The 20,971-nt window shown below is 37.4% G+C and overlaps 1 protein-coding gene across 2 annotated transcripts in view; it reads right to left on the reverse strand.

Moving 5' to 3' along the window:
- Positions 1–1,117: 1,117 nt before the first annotated feature.
- LOC149804205 (multicopper oxidase 3-like) overlaps positions 1,118–20,971 on the reverse strand; it is a 100,319-nt gene continuing 80,465 nt past the window's right edge. For both annotated transcript variants that reach the window (XM_089937914.1, XM_089937925.1), the window contains 6 exons: positions 20,786–20,915; positions 19,320–19,426; positions 16,625–16,777; positions 5,730–5,819; positions 3,261–3,411; positions 1,118–1,671 (listed from right to left, as the gene is read on the reverse strand). In XM_089937914.1, the coding sequence (XP_089794040.1) occupies positions 1,427–1,671; positions 3,261–3,411; positions 5,730–5,819; positions 16,625–16,777; positions 19,320–19,426; positions 20,786–20,915 (876 nt within the window). In that variant the 3' untranslated portion in view covers positions 1,118–1,426. The remainder of the gene's footprint in view (positions 1,672–3,260; positions 3,412–5,729; positions 5,820–16,624; positions 16,778–19,319; positions 19,427–20,785; positions 20,916–20,971) is intronic.

Below are 20,971 nucleotides of genomic sequence, written 5' to 3' on the forward strand. Positions count from 1 at the left end.
GAATAAAGACACCTGAGGCTTAAAATAAAAAGCACAACCTGTAAACTATAATTCCAATTCCTGGGCAAGCTGAGTAAATCTGTAAACCACAAATTGAAGCTCCATCAGTAAACTTTACTCTTAAACATCTTGTACGACTTGATATTGAGCAAGAGAATGCCTATTAATTGCACCTTTATCTTCGAAAAAAGTTTTATTCGACATTAGTAAATTACATTAATCAACCCATCATAAAGTTTGGGAGAGGGTTTGCAGTTAACTGGTAATTTCTGTAAGCCACATGAGAGAGAAATCAGGCTAACTTGGGCCTCTGTTTGAATTATACTGTACTAACAAGAACAGTTTAAAGAGATTATTTTGGGGGAAAGTCTGATAACATACAACAGGCTGTGTTCATCAAGACACCTTATTAATTGAATCGTATGAATACTTTAGCAAACCTTTGGTAAGATGAGAAGGATTTAGAAGGGCCTGAAGTTGGTAATTATAATTTCATCTTGAGATTTATAGAGGTTTAACCTTGACCGTCTTCCATTTGCCCAAAATGTTTATTTTTATATTAGACTACATCTGCATCTTATTCTGTTTGAAATGAAATGTGTTGTTGTCGAGCTTAATAGTCTTAGTCCAAGAAGTCAGCACCTGTACATTTTCTTACTTCTCAGTTTTGTATATACTGCATTGCTTTATAGTTTGTTATGGAACGCATTTCATATCAAGCATTTTCAGGGAAAATGTCTGAAATCTTACAATTATTACAAGGATATATTAGTTTTTAATAGTATCAGCAACAGAAATGTTATTTAACTCCAAAAATATATTCATTTTTATTGATGCACCGTCAGTTGCTAAGGTGAACAATTATTAAAAGATGACTTTTGACAAAAAAGCTTAGCCAGCTCATATTTCTTTGAAAGTTTTCCAAATGTTTCCTGATGTCTGCTTAGACTAGTCCGTCAGTTGTTGGTAAAGAAATGTTTAATATCGCTGCATTAATATTCTCATTTCATTTCACTACACGCCTTTTGTATAGTTGACAATTAGTGTTTTTCACTGAGTGAGTTTTAGATGCACCGAGATGTAATTAGTATTGTTAACATAAATATAGGAATACGTATTTCAACTTCAAAGTTCTTTATTATTGTTAATAAGAGGAAAACTATCCCTTAAGCAATTCCTTACAAAATATTAACTTACGTTTCGACATCTTTCCTGTCATAAATTATTTCCACAATCATTATAGAACAAAACTGAAAACGTTACTGTCTCTTTTCTTTCTTTCTTTCTTTCTTTCTTTCTTTCTTTCTTTCTTTTTCTAAACGGAAATGGAGTTTTAAAGGTACTTGTGCACATGATATGTGACAATGAAATCAAGAGAAGTATTTTCGATTTTTCCAAAGACAGTAAAAAAATTATATAACTTGAGCTAATCATGATACAGAACTAGCAGGACAGCAGCTACCACCAGGAGCACGTTGGTAGAGAAATTCTTCTGAAGGCGCCAAGATGACGATGTAGTGCCTTTATAGAGGGTATTGCGGTAGGTGTAACCCCCACAGCGTGGAAAGTAAGATGGAGGGGTAGGGAATTGGGTGAAGTTTCCAACCTTAATCACCATAGCCATTCCCTGTTGCATGTGTCCGTCTGTGTGGCAGTGGAAAAACCATATTCCTGTTCACCAAAGAATAAAATCATTTATAATAATGTCTCCATTATTTGATGTTCTTCGGATTAAAGTTTAAACTCAGTTTCTCTAATGAATACTGGTTCAGTTGCATTCAGATTTCATCAAATCTCTACCAGATCTTGGTCTGAGATGTACCTAAATCTTCTTGGTAATATACAGCACATATTTTGATGCAATCTGTTGTTTGTTTCTTTTTGTATAATAGGACATTTTTGTTTTAAAAAGCGGTTTCTTTCAGTAAGGTCAAGATTGTACTGCATCAAAATATCAAGAAATATTTTGTGATGTTTAGGAATATCATTCTCCATGGTTTAAACCAAGTGAAAATAAATTAAAAAAATTACTTTGGGTTAGGTCAAGTTCATATCTGGTTTCATTTTATGAAGATTATTCTCCGAAGCTTCTCTAAATTAAATAAAATAAGAAAAGAAACAAGAAATGGCAATCGGCTATTTTGAAACATTTAGCCATGTTTTCTGTTAAGGGTTAAACAAAAAATAACTTGATACATTTTAATCTGTTTGTCATACTTTATCTAATTTTACCTTCTCGTTATGAGCAAGCAACAAATGTCTCCAAAATTTAAGAAAGGGTAGGTAGAAGCTACATACGCTATAAAACTTAATTTTATATTATAGTAAATGATTGCTTGTTTGTTCATTTGATGTTTAACGCCATCTCAACACATGAAAGACACTATCTTCCCACTGATATTGACCAGATTCGAACCTGTGACCTTTGGCTTTAGCTTTAGCCACACCAAGAACTTAACGACCGTGGCTTACTGATAGCAAACAAACACGCATCAATTTTTAACGATGGATGAAAGTACAAAACGTAAGAGACATGTTTAGCATCAATGGTAGTCCTGCCTTGCATTTGTGTGTGACATTTTACATTTTTCATATCAAAAGATACGGAAGACACAGAATACCTCAGTGTATTAAGCATTTATAATTCATTGTCATCTGTAGTAATAGAAGCAACTTTATTTTACCATTTACAAGGTATTTTCGTCAGAATGGGTGTCATAGTGTTACTCATACTCATAAAAAAAAACTTCAGTATCTCCCGTTCATTTTTAACTTAATTCAAGTCACTGAGAACACATTTTATTCTTCATTAAAGTGCAAAGATACATGTACCTCAGTAAAATGCAAAAATACAAGTACCTCAGGAAAATGCAAAAATACATGTACTTCAGTAAAATGCAAAAATACATGTACTTCAGTAAAATGCAAAAATACACGTACTTCAAGACATTGCAACGATACGTGTATATTTAATGGTGATGTGCAACTGTCATCATGTCTGTTTAATTAAGTTCTCCTTTGTTTAATTTGGTGGTTTACGGCACAGCAACTCAGGTAGGTTATTTAGTGCCAAAGTAATTGCAGTAAATTGACCAAACAAACAAGACTGAATAGACTGTAGAATTCGATAAAATACACTTGTGAGTTCTACATACTTAGTACTGAGACACCGTAACTGCCCTGATATTCATTGGAACTGCATCAAACATATTTCGCGCAATTATCTCATTTTGCTTTGGCGAGCAAATAACAACCCTTACCTGGGTTATCGGCCTTGAATCTAATGATGGTGTAGGTGTTGCCTCCATGTACCATAACGGTGTCTTTATGCATAGGGTTCTGGAGGATGCGTGAAATCTGTCCTGCCGAGTCCATATCAATTACCTCCTTTACTGTCTTCTTCGTGTCAAACTGGAAAATAACATTTTTATTTCTTTGGATACTGGCTACTTAGATTATCAAGCATATAGAGAGAAAATTAACACACATTAAAGAGAATCAATACTCAGCAAATAATCTTAAATAACACCAGTGATGATTATCTATACAGCATGATATATAGCATCGTGAATCATTTGAATTCTTTGCATTCCTAAAGGTGATACGGTCCATTGCAACCAAAGGGCGTGTAAGTATTGGTTATTCGATCCTCGAATTCGAATATGACCATGACATTACTAACTGGTTTTGTTTCTGTGAGTGAGTGGGCTGATAAGGCCTAATTGTGCTCTGTGATGTCAGTGGCACACTTGACGGGAGATGCTGCTTGGGTTAGTTTTATCAATAGAGGATGTGCTGCAGTTCTGAGCTTTATGCTGCACACTGTTATGCAGGTGAAGTTCTCTGTTCAAAATTTGCAGCTCCAGTATTGATGAGACTCCGCCAGGTGAAGCAATCCTATGAGATATTCCTATGACCCAGGGTAAATGTGCAAATGGAACGTATGAAACATTCCTCCCGAACACCTTGAGATAAATTTCCCTCCTTCACTTCTCCACAGAACTTCCTTGATATTCATTCTTCTGGCATCCCGCTGGCGTCGCCTGCCCATCTAAACTGCGATTTCATCAGCAGTGTATTTCAATTTGGCAACAAAAAGCTTTCTCTGCATCTTTATACCTTGTGATCGTCTGCTAGGCTGAATCCAGATTTTGAGCGTGGAAACAATGAGCCAGTGGTCAGTCCAGCATTTTGCACTTCTCATACACTTCATCGCTAGAACATGCTACCTGTCTCTACTTCTGGCAATGTCATGATCAGTAAGCTGCCAGTGCCTGGAGCATAGGTGCATCCAAAACATCTTGTTGTGGTTTGGCAGGCAGAATACTATGTTAATGAGTAGGGTGTCACATTCAGAACACTCTCTAATTGGTAGGAGTCCGTTGTTGTTGAATTTGTTTGTGAAACCTAGCCAGATCTGGCGATAGATGCCCCCTACAGCAGCAAAGATTAATAATATATCTGCCTTTGGTACTTCTGAAACAACAGACTCCGGGTCTTCATAAAATGTATCCTTGTTCTCATCTGGGTTGGTTATGGTGGGTGCATAGGCGCTTATGATAATTGCTTTCTTTTTCCAGACAGTGTGAGTCTCATTTGCATTACTCTGTCATTCTCGCCCTTTTCTGCATTCATGAGCTCGCTAACTAGCTGTGATTTGATGACAAACCCAACACCAGCTTTACGTTGGTCTTCTTTACTTCGGTCACTCCAGAAGAAGATAAAGTCGGTTCCTGCTTCAGTGAGTTATCCTTACTTAGCTAAGAGTGTTTCACTCAGAACTGCTATCTGGATGTCGAATCTCACCAGTTCAAACAACAAATACCGTTCTTCTCTCTGGTTAATCTGCTGATATACTGTGCATTAGTGAGCGTACGTTCCAGGCACCGAAGGTGAGTTACATCACCTTTGTCTTCGTGTTATGATTTTTATTCCTAAGGTGGGATTCCCGCCAGCTGTGGCGTACTGATCAGTGTTAAGGTGAAGAAGAAATATGTTAGGGCACCTTTTCTAGACCATTCATCGTACTACAAAGGCGAGTGTTGTGATTATAAAAGCATCCCGTTCAGTCACATAGAGGGCAGACGAGTTCCACTGATGCTTCGGTCCAGCGAAAAGTGAACCAACGCTCTGAGCCGCTATATGCAGGTCTGCAGCTACAATTCCCGCCGTGTCCACACCTGCTGCTTTACCTTCTGCTTTGCCATTCGCACATCATCACATGACTTGAAAGTTTGTGGTGGGGCAAGGGGAAAATATTAGTGTACTGACTTATACGCGAGTTGGATTTAAGTGTTGTACATTTATGTCTGTAACATTTTACTAGGATATTTTGTTATATTTATAAGAGCAAATACACACATTGTTGGGTGAAGGAAACTGTGCTTAACAGGAGCCATTGCAAAGTTGTTATGGTCTGTATGACAGGTAATCCTTATGACTGATTTCACATAATTTCGACAAATATCGATTGTCTTAAAATCCTACGGGCAAATAAATGGAAAATGATCTGAAAGTTTTGGTTTTCCAGCTTGCATCCTTATTTACTACTATTTACTCTATTATTCGCTTGTTTCCTTTAAATTGTGTGTGTGTGTGTGTGTGTGTGTGTGTGTGTATCTATGTGTAGATATACAAATAAATAGATAAACATATTGACTCCAACATATTTAAAATTATATTTCAAAAGGCAAGGAAAAGTCAAGAGTGGCATTAATTTTACCCCTTACCATTCCGTTGCCAACCACACGAAACTGGTAACCATGGAGATGCATAGGGTGCATGGAATCACTAAGACTTATCATGAACAATTCAACAACCTGTAAATAATAAAATGAATAATAATAATAATAATAATAATAATAATAACAAGAACAACATTGATGACTATTGCCATGTTGATGCTGATAGTCATAATGACAATATTAACTTTATCACAGAACACAATTACTTAATATGGTAAATCTTTGATATCTCATTACCAAATATTTCAGAGACATTCACCAATTTAAGAATCCACCATTTGCATCTGCATTATTATATTAGTCAATCATCGGCAATGATGCCATCACATCTGTAGGATTTTCCCAAGCATCACCAGTAGTATAGTGGGGCTGTATATGAACAATGGAAAATCCAGTCAAAAAGTTCGTGGGGCTGTATAGGGACAAGATTTATACGGACAAAAGGTTGGAATTGTATAGGGACAATAAGAATGGAACAGGTGAGGTGATGTCATGGTACTGGCCACTGCCAACAATGTTGCAACTGGATGACCTTAATCGGACCAAACAGAGAGAAAAAATCGTAGAACGCTTGATGGGGCAGGACTGGCAGGACATATACATATATAACAATACAACATACACACATAGATTGATGAACATCAAACATATATATGGCAAAGAGAATAAATATATTTTCGAGGCATATGAGTGGCCCTGAAAAGAGCCTTTGTTTTTTATGTTAACATCATTTTGTTAACATAGAGGGCATCACATAGGTCTTCTTCACTTCCTCAAACTTCTTCTCACTTCTGGACCATAGATGAGGACTCTCTTCAGACAGCCTTGTCTCTCCACATAGATTCTTCTTTTCCAAACGCTCGGATCGGTGATCCGGATGATTGTCCATGATGATCTGACATACATGGGTAAGTCCGTAAGGAACAGCATCGACGATACGAGAGTAGAGGATTCAGTTTTAGTCCACATCTTGTAACGAGAACAGGTGAAAGGAATGTAGTGAACCACAGTTGTTTATAGTGGAGGAGCGGATCTAAACGGATTGAGTTTTTCACCAATTCTAATACTCATTACAGAATTTAGTCATAGTGCGAAGTCTGTCTTCTGATCCGAAGAGAGCTGCCTGTGACGTCACATTCCCTATATATATGCTCTTCTTTTCTTCTCTTTTATCTCTTCCTGGGCGTGTCAGGGTTATTCCTTTTGGAAGGGTACTTATTCTTCCTGTTCTGATCCCCTCTCTTCCTCTAGCTCCTGTTGTTTTTAGAGCATTCTGAAGACCAATGTCCTTTCTCTTGAAAATGCTGACAGGTATCTTGACTTTTGTCTCTTCTGACACCTGTCTTGCTTTTTTGATGGTCTGGACACTCTGTAGCCCAATGCCCATTATTCTTACAGATATAGCAAGTATCTTGACATTTGTCTCAAAAGGAGGGGGAGCAGTCCGTTGGCTTGTCTGAAGAAAACTTTCGTATGACAACTCGCAAAGTTCTGATCCGAAGTTCGATCTGTGCGGGCTCTTCCATCGTTCTGGTCGGTTTGAGAGTGAAATTAATAATGGGAGGGAAGCCACTGACCCTTAATATAGGAAAGACATTAGTCTGACATGGATATAGGTACCCATGGCCTTAAAATCTAGTCCTTTGATTTTTTTTCCAGCCAAGATGAAACGATCGCATCATTTCATAGAGAAAGAAGAAGAAAGTAAGAGGCAGAAACGTGATTTATTACCTTGCACAGTAGCTGAAGTCTTTGCTTAAATTCAGCCAGCGATTTCGAAGATGACATGAGTGAGCCAGAATACAGACCCAAAGAGTTTACACCCAGCCAAAGTTCACCACCATAAACTCCTCAAAAGTATTAACACATTCGAGAGACGTAAAAGCGCACCTCTAGAAAATTCAGAACTACAGCTTACACGTACATGGTGAAGTTTAAAGATTTCAAGTCCTTAGTACCATTAGAGAAAGCAGAGGGGTTCATCACTGAGGTGTGGGATTCTTTGTTAACCATGCTCAAATGGCAATGTGAAGCCAAAGAAGATGATAGCTGGAGACTTTCCATTCAGCACGACAGTTTGAAGTCTCCAGTCTACTGTTTGGATCGAGTTTATCAGCCCAACAGAACTGAAACATTCCAAAGTAGGGTAGTGTGGATAGTAGATATTGTGTTTGTATGCGTGCGAGTACGTTTGAGTGGATAGTAGATATTGGGGTTTGTTTTTCCTCCCTTCTTGTGTTGATATTATAATTGGGGTTTGTTTTATGTTTCTCCTTCCTTGTGTGGATAGTTTATTTTGGGTTTATTTTCCCTCCCATCTGTGTTGATAGTATAATTAGGGTTTGTTTTGTTTTTTCTCCTTCCCGTGTGTGAATAGTATATTTTGGGTTTGTGGATAGTATATTTGTGATTGGTGTTTCTTCTTCCCATGTCTTGATAGTAGATTTGGTGTTTGTTTTATCTCGCTTCTGTGTGGATAGTAGAGTGTGTGTTTGTACATGTTCGCGTACGTTTGTGTGGATAGTAGATAATATGGGAACTGAGTGTAAGGGATGTTTTCCTTCACGTTCGTGCTTAACATGTTTAAAGTCATTCACGCCAACTTTATTCATTCATTCACTCATTCAGCAAGAGGACATCGACCAGCTAACATTGTGGAGCACTACATCACAAAAATTGAAGATATGATAAGCCATCAGCAAAACAAGGACTAATATGTTTGCCCAGGACTAAAAGGAGTAGTTCAAGATTTCTTCGCTGGAGGGCTGCATTTGCTGAACCATGGTTTTCTAAGGAGCCATTTAGGGGTTATTTCAGAGCCCCAGCTGGTACTATGATGAAGTTGCATGACTGGGGCATGGAAAGCATGCTGCACGAGGAGACAAAGGGTCCAGCAGAATTCTGGAAGAACAAAGAGAGTTGTCCGTCAACACCTACATGACAATGGGTCTCTACCGTAGTAAAAGGAACCTTACGCTGCAGTATTCAAGTAAGTGCATAGCTGGGAAGTTAGCGGTCCGGTCGTCTGTGTAGACCCTCATGAGATGCCTTTAAAGAGAGGGACCAGCGACAAATTGGGACTGGACGATAGCACACCGTGAACCAAGTGTTGCCTTACTTCCGAAGACCCCGGGCATACTGGATATTGAAAAGGTCGAGCATCCTACCAGAATTGCGTTAGAAAATTATGCAGTTTCCATTAGGCTGAAAGCTGCTTTAGATAAAATCTTTATCTTGAACCTAATGTGATCATTTTGAAACCGACATCAAAATTTCATTACTGTTTTATTGCTTATGCGTGATGCAATGTATTTTGTAGTCATTTTTACTTAACCGATTGGTTTCTTTTTAGTATTACAATGTACACTTTGTACACAAAATTCCAATTTTATTTATTTATGAATCAATGTACAAATTTTTTTGACTCAGTTTATTGGATTAATTGCACAGGTGGCTTACACGTTATTGGTATTTATTATGTCCACTAAATTAACTGGACTAGATTTGGTTACGCATGGGCTGGTGTTTGAGGGCTTTGTGTCGTTGGTGCCTTTTTTCCGGGTGCCTCTCCTGGACCTCTGTACCACGACGGAGATATGGCACCATTACCACCCATCTAAACCTGGGTGTCCCTATGTGACGTCATAGGGGCGACCAATCGCTACTCGCGTCACATAATGCTTTGGTCAACACCTAGCTCAGTGATGGCAGACTCAATATTATCAATTTTAACATGAGTGCATGTTGGATCCGTTCCCACTCATGAAAGCCCTTCATTCAGGTCGTTAGGGATATTTAGTCCCATGACCTGATGGCTGAATTAACAGTGCTCTTTGAGCACATTAACACCGGGGGGATGAGGCTCTAATTCGTTCTCCCAGGAACAATTATCAGTCCGCTGTGTGGACATAAACCAGTGGCAAATGTACACTTGTACGCATGTCACTATAATCCAAATAAAGAAAAACAAATTCGCACCATACACGATTAATGAAACCCAATGAATCGAAACAATGAACACAAACAGCTGCCCTACTATGCAGCCAAAAAATCGGTTAACTCACCCGAAAAAAGCAATCTCACACTAAAATGAAATAAAAACCTAAACAATGACCCCACCCCCAGTGATAAAATCGTAACCACTCCAATCATCCAAAATAAAACAAACTTCAACCCCCATAAGGAAAAACCTCAAATGAATTTGACACCTCCAACCATTAGGACCATATTAGAAAAATTAAACGAGATTGTTAAAAAAACATCATCGATAAATTAGCGCTTATCAAAAAGACCAATCAATTCCATTATCTTATAACGAACACATCAAACATGAATGGCACAACCAAAAACTATAAATGAACCCATACCAACATGAATAACACAATAAAACGTAATTTAATCATATGGCAATGGAACTGTAGGGGAATCGGAACCAAACTCCCTGAACTAAAACACAAACTCAATGAACAAAACCCTAAACCAGACATCATATGTGTCCAAGAAACCCATCTCCCTGAAAATCCCAAACAGCTACCCAGGCTACCAGGTTGCCAGGGGTGGGGGCTCGCAATCTTTGCAATAGAATTACTACCTAACATCACAGAGACAACAATACCAACCATACAAGGTATTAGTGAGACCTTTGAGCTCCAATCAATAATAATTGACGTAGGATCACTAAATATTCCAATAATCAGTCTTTATGACCCAGGTGGAAGTGAAAACCCCATAAATTTACTCACTTGCCAATAAATCACGTCATCATTCAGAAGATATCGTGATCTGTGGTGACTTTAATGCACAAAATGAGATATGGGGGGGGGGGATAGGGGGATAGTGGGAGAGACAAAAGAGGCAGGTTGATTGAAGCATGGACTGCTGAAGCCAACCCGACCATCCTCAATGATGGGTCTCAAAAAAGACTGAGAACCCAGTGGATTGGTCACTCTCTGCCATTTACCTCACCATAAGCTCGCCAAAACTAGCCCAGACGACTGATTGGAAAGTAGATCAAACCAATATGCTAGGCAGTGATCACTTCCCAATCGTCACCACCCTACAGGTAGCAGTCCAATTTAACCCCATTACTTAACACCCTACATGGAAGTAAGAGAAAGCTGACTGGGAAAATTTCAGACACATATTAAAAAAACTAACACAACAAACTTACAAAGTAGCGAGCTCAATAAGTACTATGATAACATAATCACCACCATACAGGCAGCAGCCACTAGTAATATACCAAAATCAAGAGGGACCCAAATTAAGCAAACAGTTCCATGATGGAAGGAAAAATGTAAACTAGCCCATGAGGAACAAAAAATAAGTACTAAATAGATTCAAGCACACTGGTAGCTCCCTTGACTTCCAACTATATAAAGACAGGGAATAAAACCTAAAACAAACAATTAAGCAGGAAAAAGAAAACTCATGGCCAAAATTTTTGTTCAACCTATAAGATTAAATCCAACTCAAAACAAGTATAGGATAAAATTAAAACAATTAAGGGGAAAACAGTAACTACTATCTCAAATATCCCTAGGGCCATCACTAACCGAGAAATAGCAAACAAGCTAGCCAGTCACTTCTCCGACATTAGCAGCAATAAAAATCACACCATCAAATTCCAACAACATATGGAAATGGTAGAAGCAAATTTCAAACATTTGCTTAAAGATTTAGGACCAAAAACATCAAACCTAAATAGCGAAATCACTATGCATGAATGGAAAATAGCATTAGGGTCAGAAGAGAAACATCCCCTGGAGAAGACCAAATTGGCTATGTAATTTACTAAAATCTCCCAGAAAACAGCACAATATCAATACTTAAGCTATTAAATCTAATCTGGACAGTCAGAAAACTACCCGACAAATGGAAACTAGCTATTGTAATCCCGATTCCCAAACCTGGCAACGACCCAAATAACATTCAGTCATACAGATCCGTCTCCCTTACAAACAATATATGTAAAATTGTGGAAACGATAATCGCAGATAGACTCAAATACAACCTTGGAAATAGGTACCTACTCTCTGATAACCAATGCAGATTTAGAAACAAAAGATCAACCAGCGATCAACTAATTCGACTCGAAACAGACATTAAAATAGCCTTCAACAATAAGAGAAAATCTGACAGGAACCTAACTGCCGTCTTACTGGACCTTGATAAGGCATTCGACCAAGATTGGACTAAAGGCTTAATAGCTAAACTTAACAACTATGGAATAACAGGAAGCATGTTTAATTGGATAGAAAATTTCATAACAGGCAGGATAACTATTACTAGAGTGGGGGAAACTTACTCTGAGTCATTCTCTCTAGAAAATGGAACACAACAAGGGAGCGCACCCAGGCCCACACTCTTCAACATCATGATTAATACCCTGAATCTAAACCTAACCACAAATAAGATAGATATCTCACAATTCGCAGATGATAGTGGTATCTGGCGAGCAGGCAACCCGGAAAACCACCTAATAATTAGTGAAATCCAGCAAAGCATTGATACAATAGGGAGATGGGCAGACATATGGGGATTCAAAATATCACATGAAAAAACAGTAGTGATTATCTCCTCCCCAAAATATAACAACAAAACTATTTATTCAAAATCATCCTATCAAATGTGTAAACGTATTAAGATTCCTAGATATGTATTATGATGAACACCTAAACTGGGGCCACCATTTCCAAAACCTGATAAATAGCTGTAATAAAGACCTATCAGATATGTAAACGTAGTAAGATTCCTAGGTATGTACTATGATGAACACCTAAACTGGGGCCACCATTTCCAAAACCTGATAAATAGCTGTAATAAAGACCTATCAGATATGTAAACGTATTAAGATTCCTAGGTATGTACTATGATGAACACCTAAACTGGGGCCACCATTTCCAAAACCTGATAAATAGCTGTAATAAAGACCTATCAGATATGTAAACGTATTAAGATTCCTAGGTATGTACTATGATGAACACCTAAACTGGGGCCACCATTTCCAAAACCTGATAAATAGCTGTAATAAAGACCTATCAGATATGTAAACGTATTAAGATTCCTAGGTATGTACTATGATGAACACCTAAACTGGGGCCACCATTTCCAAAACCTGATAAATAGCTGTAATAAAGACCTATCAGATATGTAAACGTATTAAGATTCCTAGGTATGTACTATGATGAACACCTAAACTGGGGCCACCATTTCCAAAACCTGATAAATAGCTGCAATAAAGACCTAAACCTACTTAAGGACCTAAAAGGAACCACATGGGGATCCAATCAACTATAAACAGAGCTTTCATCAGATTAAAACTATGCCAGGTATATTACTCAGCTAAACAAAAATACCTTACAAATCTTGACACAATACAAATAAAAGAACCGGCTACCTTTACCAAATGTAAATACTCACTGTAGAAGTACTGCTGCAACTGTCATGAATTCATCTTAAGATATGCAGCATAATTATCAATCCACCCAAATACCCACCCCACCAGACTAGCCATACAAAAGTGCGATAAACCATTTAGCCGCAAACTATTTCCAGATATCCCAGGAGGGAAACAAATACATGACCTCGTAAAACAATTACCAATCAATGACTATCAGGCAGAGCTATTGGAATACCCTGACTAGGCCGCCTGGATAACGTCTAAACTAATAATAAACACCAAAGCAATGGAATTTGGCAACAAAGTATATCACGAACTAAAGATGAAATAAGCTGTTACAATGGAAATACTGAACACTTACTCCAGCTTTGTCAAAATCTACACTGACGGCTCTAATATTATTACATCACAAAGGACAGCAGCAGCTGTAGCAATCCCAGAATTCAACACTCAAATCGGAAACAGACTTCCTGACCACTACTGCACCTTCACAAACGTATTCTGTGCAATCCTTGAAGCACTTAAATGGATAATAAATAATAACATAAACAAATCTATAATCATAAGTACTCGCTCAGTGTCAATATTATCAATTAAATCAAACAACACTGACTCAAGAGAAAATTTCCTAAGAAAAACATACCTATTGCTAAAGGAACTTAACAACAACAAACAAAAAGTAAAATGTATGTGTACAACATCCCACAAAGTAATTTTAGGAAACGAATTAGCTGAACAAAAATTAAAATACCCTAATCCTGCACCCATAAAATATAGTGTAACTGAAATGCACATCATTATCAGAACATACATCAATACCAAATGGTAGGAAAAATGGAATGAAAGCACCAAAGGTCAGAAACTCTTTACCGTCCTAAATGAAACAAACAGAGCAATTAAACCACCCAAAGTAAGTAGCCCAGAGTAAAAAATAATTAAAAGAATCATGACCGGAAAAACCAAACTAGCCAGCAGTTTCATAAAGCACTTAGGACCCAAACTGACCACAATAAATTCCTTCCAATGCAAAATTCCGGAAGATCCGCAAAACATATTTAACGTCCGCCCCAAATTGTGTTTCAGAAAGTTAAAAACTCCAGATTGCACAAACGAAATTGGATCCCCAACCTCATATCCAGAATTTCTAGAAAAAATAAACCCTAATCCTAATAGTACATACCAGAATATAATAAATTTTACTAGGGAAACAGGACTAATAAAGAAAATCTAAGACTCTCCCAATTAATAAGTTCTTAAACAAATAAATAGGCTTACTATAAGATCAACCCTCTAGATGGATGACAAAAACATCAAAACAACTACACCTCCAAGATACCAATGGAGAGGGAGATGGGGGAGGGATTCGGTTTACAAACCATGTAGGGATCTGTACCAGCCAGTGCGTGGGCTGGAGCATTAATTTCATCTCTCACCCCTGGTTAATTAATAACTGTTATTACAATTAAAATTAAATGCATTTGACTTAACGCAAGCCTCACCTTTCTTTATTACCTTAAATTAAAAGATCCCATACTAAAACAAATAACTAAATATGAACCAATACAGAATGGGTGTCTTTGAAATGTCTTAACGGCACCTGAGCACTCAGGAAAGATACATGTCCTATACAAAATCCATCCAAATACACTTTAAAGGGGAAGGGCTCATGTTAATTTAAATTACTTATTTTTAAAACAAATATTTATAAAAAAAAACAACCGAAAATAACAAAAAGGTTCTTCTTTTCTTCTGCTTCATCACACTACATCATCTATCCTAATACAGTTCTCCATCCTAACACTATCTATAACCCAAGATGACATCTATAAATTAGGCAAGAGTTACAATTCCAGCATAAAAGTGACCCAAAATAAGAACAGAAAAGATGGTCCAAACACACAGGACCATTAGGCCCTGCTGCACAAGGTGGCACAAGAAACATTCTTAGAAAAATAGGCCCCAAAATTAACTTATAAAAGGTAGTCTAAACACTAGAGACCATCAGGCCCAGAAGCACAATGCGGCAACTAAAACATTCAACTTCAAGGTCTAAAAATAGAATAAGATCCAAAATTTAGTCTCGTATAAGGTGGTTTTAAACCCAGAACCATCAGGGCCAGATATACAGGGTGACAAACGTAGATAAAGAAATTAACAGAGATGTCATCTAGGAAAACATTTTATCTTCTCTAACCCTCTCAAAAACAGCAAAGAGGTTATTTTCTTCACAATTCTGCCAAAGACGATAAGCTTTAGACCATGAACCCTGGAATCTCTTGGCACTATCTTGTGACCTTGCGCCCACCTGACCTCCTTCCGCCCTTGCCTCGGAAAGACACCACGATTATCAGTGCGCAGCGCATGCATAAATGATCAATGTCTGATATATTCTTAAATAGACTGACTACAGATTCATACATGAGTGTGTTTTGTGTCTACTCCCACTAACGTACTCACTGCAGTTGATACGGACTTAACCATGAATATGTCTTGGGTCTATTCCCACTCATCAAAACATAAATTCTAGGTTGTATGGGACAATTAGTCACAAGACCTACCAGCTAAATCATCAGCGTTCTTTTAGTGCAGAAATGCGTGGGGGTTGTGGCACTGATTCCTTCCCCCACGATCAAATTATAAGCCCGCTAAGCATTCAAGGTGGGGTTTTTTCCCCCTGCTGTTTGGTCCGATTGAGATCAGCCCCTTGCAACATTGTTGCCAGAGGCCAATACCAATGCATCACCTCACCAGTTCCATTCCTATTGTCCCTATACAATTCCAACCTATTGTCCGTAAAAATCTTGTCCTTATACAGCCCCACGACCTTTTTGAATGGATTTTCCATTGTCCGTATACAGCCCCACTATACTACTATCACTGATGAAAACAATAGCAAAATAGAAAAATACTGTAAAGTTATAAAAGCGATTTATCTCTTATTTATTTAAAGATAAGGCTCGTGCTGCTGGTAATAGTGGCATGGAATGTCTAAGGAATTCATCATCTGACCTTTTATTTCTCTAATAATACATACAACAGGATTTTTGAGTCAAACTTATCAGAAAATCTTTTTATGTAAATTAGCCAAATTCAGAAAGGTTTTAAATTTCTGGAATAATTTCAAAAATTATGTACCATTTCCATGTTCACTATATATATATATATATATATATATATATATATATATATATATATATATATATATATATATATATATATATATATATATAATTTTTCCATGCCTGTTCTACAGCTGGCAGTACTAGGTTATCAGGAATTAAAATCCGCACCACATAAAATATTATACCATTTCTACAGTAAATGAAAAGTTTCGGAAAAGTTGAGAAAATATATGGTAAGAAAAAATAAAATGATAATAACGATATCACTCCAGGTAAGTGTATATGGAAGGCCGTCAGTTGGGTCTACATTATGTTCATGCGTTGTCCTATCTAACTCGCTTATGTGCGTCGTGTACCTGTCCGAGCTTGACTTCCAGCAGGTGCGTGCAGTAACAGAGGTCCTTTTCGCAGTCAGTCATATTAACTGTAGAGCTGTTGCAGATGTGCAGGTCCGCTGCCACGTCATTCCACTGTGTCAATAGAGGTGCCGGATGAGAGTAATACGTAATCTGCTCCAATTAAGGATTAGCTTTGTAGATTTTGCCCACCTGAGTCAGAATTTAACTTTTACAACTTTAAACGCCATGAACACACCTGTTCAAATTAGAACACTTCTAAGAGTCTAAAACTGTGCAGGATTCATAAAACCCTCGACTGATTACTACAAATGAAAAACCCTCGACTGATTACTAGAAATGACACGTAAAGAAGGATACATAATAAGTGCATTAATTATATATGTGCTTATTAGATATTGCTGTTGAAGTAGCATTACACGGAAACACTCTCTGCTTCACACGGCAATATTTATCACAATGCGAGGAAATATGATATAGTCTGTCTCGGCATGAAGATGTTATTCTCAATGCAGCTTATTTATTATAACTAATTTCGGAAACAGACGATACCATATACGTCTGTTGTCGTTTGTCTTGGACGGAAATGCTTTATTTTCGCAGGACAGACGCAAAATGTCATGGTCGATACAAGCCGATTGTAATGTTGGGTGGGTCCTTGAGACTTAATTAGTCATCGGCGTGTGGGGTTGGTGAGTGGGTGTATCTAGTAGAGGAAGAACTGAGAATATCTTGGGAAGAGATATCGACCCACGGGCAGCTACTGTCAAGTTTTCTCACGTACCCGCGTTGGCTGGGCCCGAGACTCCAGCCCAAGCAGACAGACGCGAGATGTAAATAATCCAATAAGGTGATGGGCTTAGACCATTTGACCTCCCTGGGTCCCTTATCGATTAATAGATATGCTATATAAACAAAATGATGGTGACTAACTAAATAAAGTATAAACCAACCAGTTTTTGTTTCTTACATCTATTTTATTTAACAAGAATCAAACGATAGGGTAGCTTTTTAAAAAAAAAAACTGAATTGTTGTTTGTAATAAAGCTCTACTTTAGACCTTTACACACAATGTCACCACACCCATTGTTTCCTACATATTACAATTTGGTGCCTCAAAGGATTTTGTACCTTGTTATACAGTGGCATTTCTGTATATAGCATGATACGTGCCACGGTATACCGAAATTATATTAGGGACCAACCATTAAATGTTCTTGGGGAGGAGTGGGGACCAACCATTAAATGTTCTTGGGGAGGAGTCTCTGATATTTTTAAGAACGTATTTCCATCTTTCAATAGTTGGAAAACTATGTTTCTTTGTTTTATGGCAAAACAACACCATATTATATCCATTATGTTATTTGACAAAAAAAATTATCTTGATTTAAAATAAAATAAAATTTCTCAAATCAAATGACAATCGCACCTTTTCACTCCGAATATTAAAGTGGTCAGTGCTTGATAGAAGATGAATTTGCTGCAATAAATGTTTAAGTTGCAATTAAAAAAAACTGTAACATAAATGGGATAATTAAGCTTAAGCTATTGCTGAGTCCCTGTGAGACATTGTGCTGACATTTGAGAAGTCGTTGATAAAAATAGGAAGTGCTGACACTGAAGCCTATAATTTACTTGCTACACTATTGATATAACAGGCTAGGAAATTTTGAGGGGGTTGCCAACTCCACGGTAATATTTTATCAGAAAGGACCAATAGACATAAAACACACTTACTCAACAAACGACAAAATATTTGTTCGACATAATCCATAAACTTCAAACAAAAAACAGCCGCTCCCTTGAAAATAAGGATTGGCCGCCCCCTTAAAAAGAAATATATGTACTTAACACATTAAAATAAGCAAGCAAGGAGCTCAGAAATGACATTCTTTTAAATCCAAAAGTTCTCCAAAAGTTGGATTTGGCCCGAATATCTTTCACAACATCCCCATTTAACCACCACAGTGGAATACGTGACACATGTCAAATATGTGATTAAAGATTCATAAATATAATTATAAATATTCAAAATGAATTTGCGAAAAATAAAGCCGTTTTTCCAAGAAAGATAATCCTGTTGTGAATTATTTTGCAATGAAAAATAAAAACATGTTGGTCATACCATTACCTTTGTAAGAAGACTACTCGGGAATTTCCATATATTCCATACTAACGGGACTACCAAACTGCCAGCACATTCAAAAATGCCGTTGTGTGTACCATCGGAAAAAATACTGTGGTAAGCCAGTATGTCGTACACCTCTACTACATGTGCATATTCTAAAACTAGCACATCGACAAGAGATATAAACGAGACCTTGAAATACAAAAAAAAAGGATACTTCAGTTTGTGGCTAAATGGTTCTATCAAATTTACAAGATGATGCTCAAATTTACCCTCGATGTCTAATTTAATAATTATTCTTTTTAAGGTGATAATATTTTCATACCAGAAGAAGAGTCCTCATGGTGTTTCTAAATGTACTATGTGAATGCCCAGTTTCTCAAATATTACCTCTGGGAAAATACTGAGTATATACCTTTAATCCAAGTAATTAAAAGGAAAGCACTCGCGGATTTATATAACAACCATAGCAACAAGAACTTCAACAACTACTGCACAAAAAGCAACAACGACAACAACATCAACTGCTATTAATATTACTGCACTCAGATGTAAGCCAAAGGATACGTTGTTCATTGTTGGAGTGAAATGAGTTTTATGTGGGGGTAAATTGGCCACGGGATAATAAACGGGGTGGTTGTACCTTGTGTTGTCGTTCACTGACCACTGTAAACCTGCAAGGAATATAGTTCGGTTCGTTAATCTATTGTCGTAGCAGTGATAACCACTCCTACTCCTTAGCATATCACGTGGTATTACATCAAAATATTTTCATTTTAAGATTACACTAAATTGAAAAAGTGTTATTTAGTCTGAAGATTATCCTAAAATGAAAAAGTGTTATGTTTAGCACATATTGAAAATCTGATGAAAAATGGTTTTAAAACTTTTGAATTTATTTTGGTGACAGATATCAGACTTGAAATGTTTGATGACCTTACATTGCGAATGTAATTACGTAACACTTCTCGTCTTTGTAATCCACAGCATTGGTCGGCAGTACAAAGCACGTGGTCCAGTATTGACTGACATTGGTCGGCAGTACAAAGCACGTGGTCCAGTATTGACTGACATTGATCGGCAGTACAAAGCACGTGGTCCAGTATTGACTGACATTGATCGGCAGTACAAAGCACGTGGTCCAGTATTGACTGACATTGGTCGGCAGTACAAAGCACGTGGTCCAGTATTGACTGACATTGATCGGCAGTACAAAGCACGTGGTCCAGTATTGACTGACATTACGAGTATAAAGAATGTTGATTCTTATTTATTTCAACCGTTGACACCAATATTTATTTTCATTAAAATTGACAAAACAATTTTGATTGAGAGAGATAATTAGAAGTAGAAATGTGGCGACAACGTACCGTGAATAATAAGGCAATTAAAACCTACGCATCTTACCAGGAAGAGATATATCTTCTTACTAATAGCAACACCTTATTCATCTGAAGAATTACAAGTGTTTCTTAAATGCATGCAAAAATATGTATAGATTTATGTGAACGTCTAATTAAACGTATGCGGATACAGGGTTATCGTGTTTAATCAATGACCTATAGATGTATAGAAGCTATCTCCGTAGTTTCGTTCTGACTTACGTGATTGGAGGTCATTTAAACAACTTAAGCTCAGTGCATTTACAGTTCATAATGGAAATTGGGGGGGGGGGTGCGTGAGCAAATATGATTAAAAGTCGAATGATACTGATGCTTCAACTCGACGGTTATCAGACATGCTAACATTTTAGGGGTTGTAAGATTCTGAGTTCAGGTTACATGGGTATATTCCCTTCCCAGTGGGATAAGTAAGGCATTTGATAACCAGACATGTGTGGCTCACATAACAGAGCCTTGTATTACATTTACATGATTGAGGTGTTTGTCCTTTGTCCTAAATTCGATTAACAAAATACATTTTAGGTATTTTCGGGGCATACAATGTTTTGACATTAGATAAGGGACTTATAATGTTCAATGTCAGCTACATGGTCAGATGGGCTGCACTGATCAATTATTTCAAAAGCTTACTTATGTAGTACTTGACGTCCACCCGTTCCGAGGTGTAATTTTCGTCCGTCCCGCCATAACGGAGACTGTCCTGGTAGATGTCATGGTTCTCACTCCGGTTCACCTTAGGATCTGGAAATGGGTTGAAGATCTGAAACGAACAAAAAATATATTGGTGGGCGTCAAGGCTGGGTACAAGTGCCGGTA

The sequence above is a fragment of the Sinohyriopsis cumingii genome, chromosome 2 (assembly GCF_028554795.1).
Source record: "Sinohyriopsis cumingii isolate HCF-2022 chromosome 2, ASM2855479v2, whole genome shotgun sequence".
Classification (NCBI taxonomy): Eukaryota; Metazoa; Mollusca; class Bivalvia; order Unionida; family Unionidae; genus Sinohyriopsis; species Sinohyriopsis cumingii.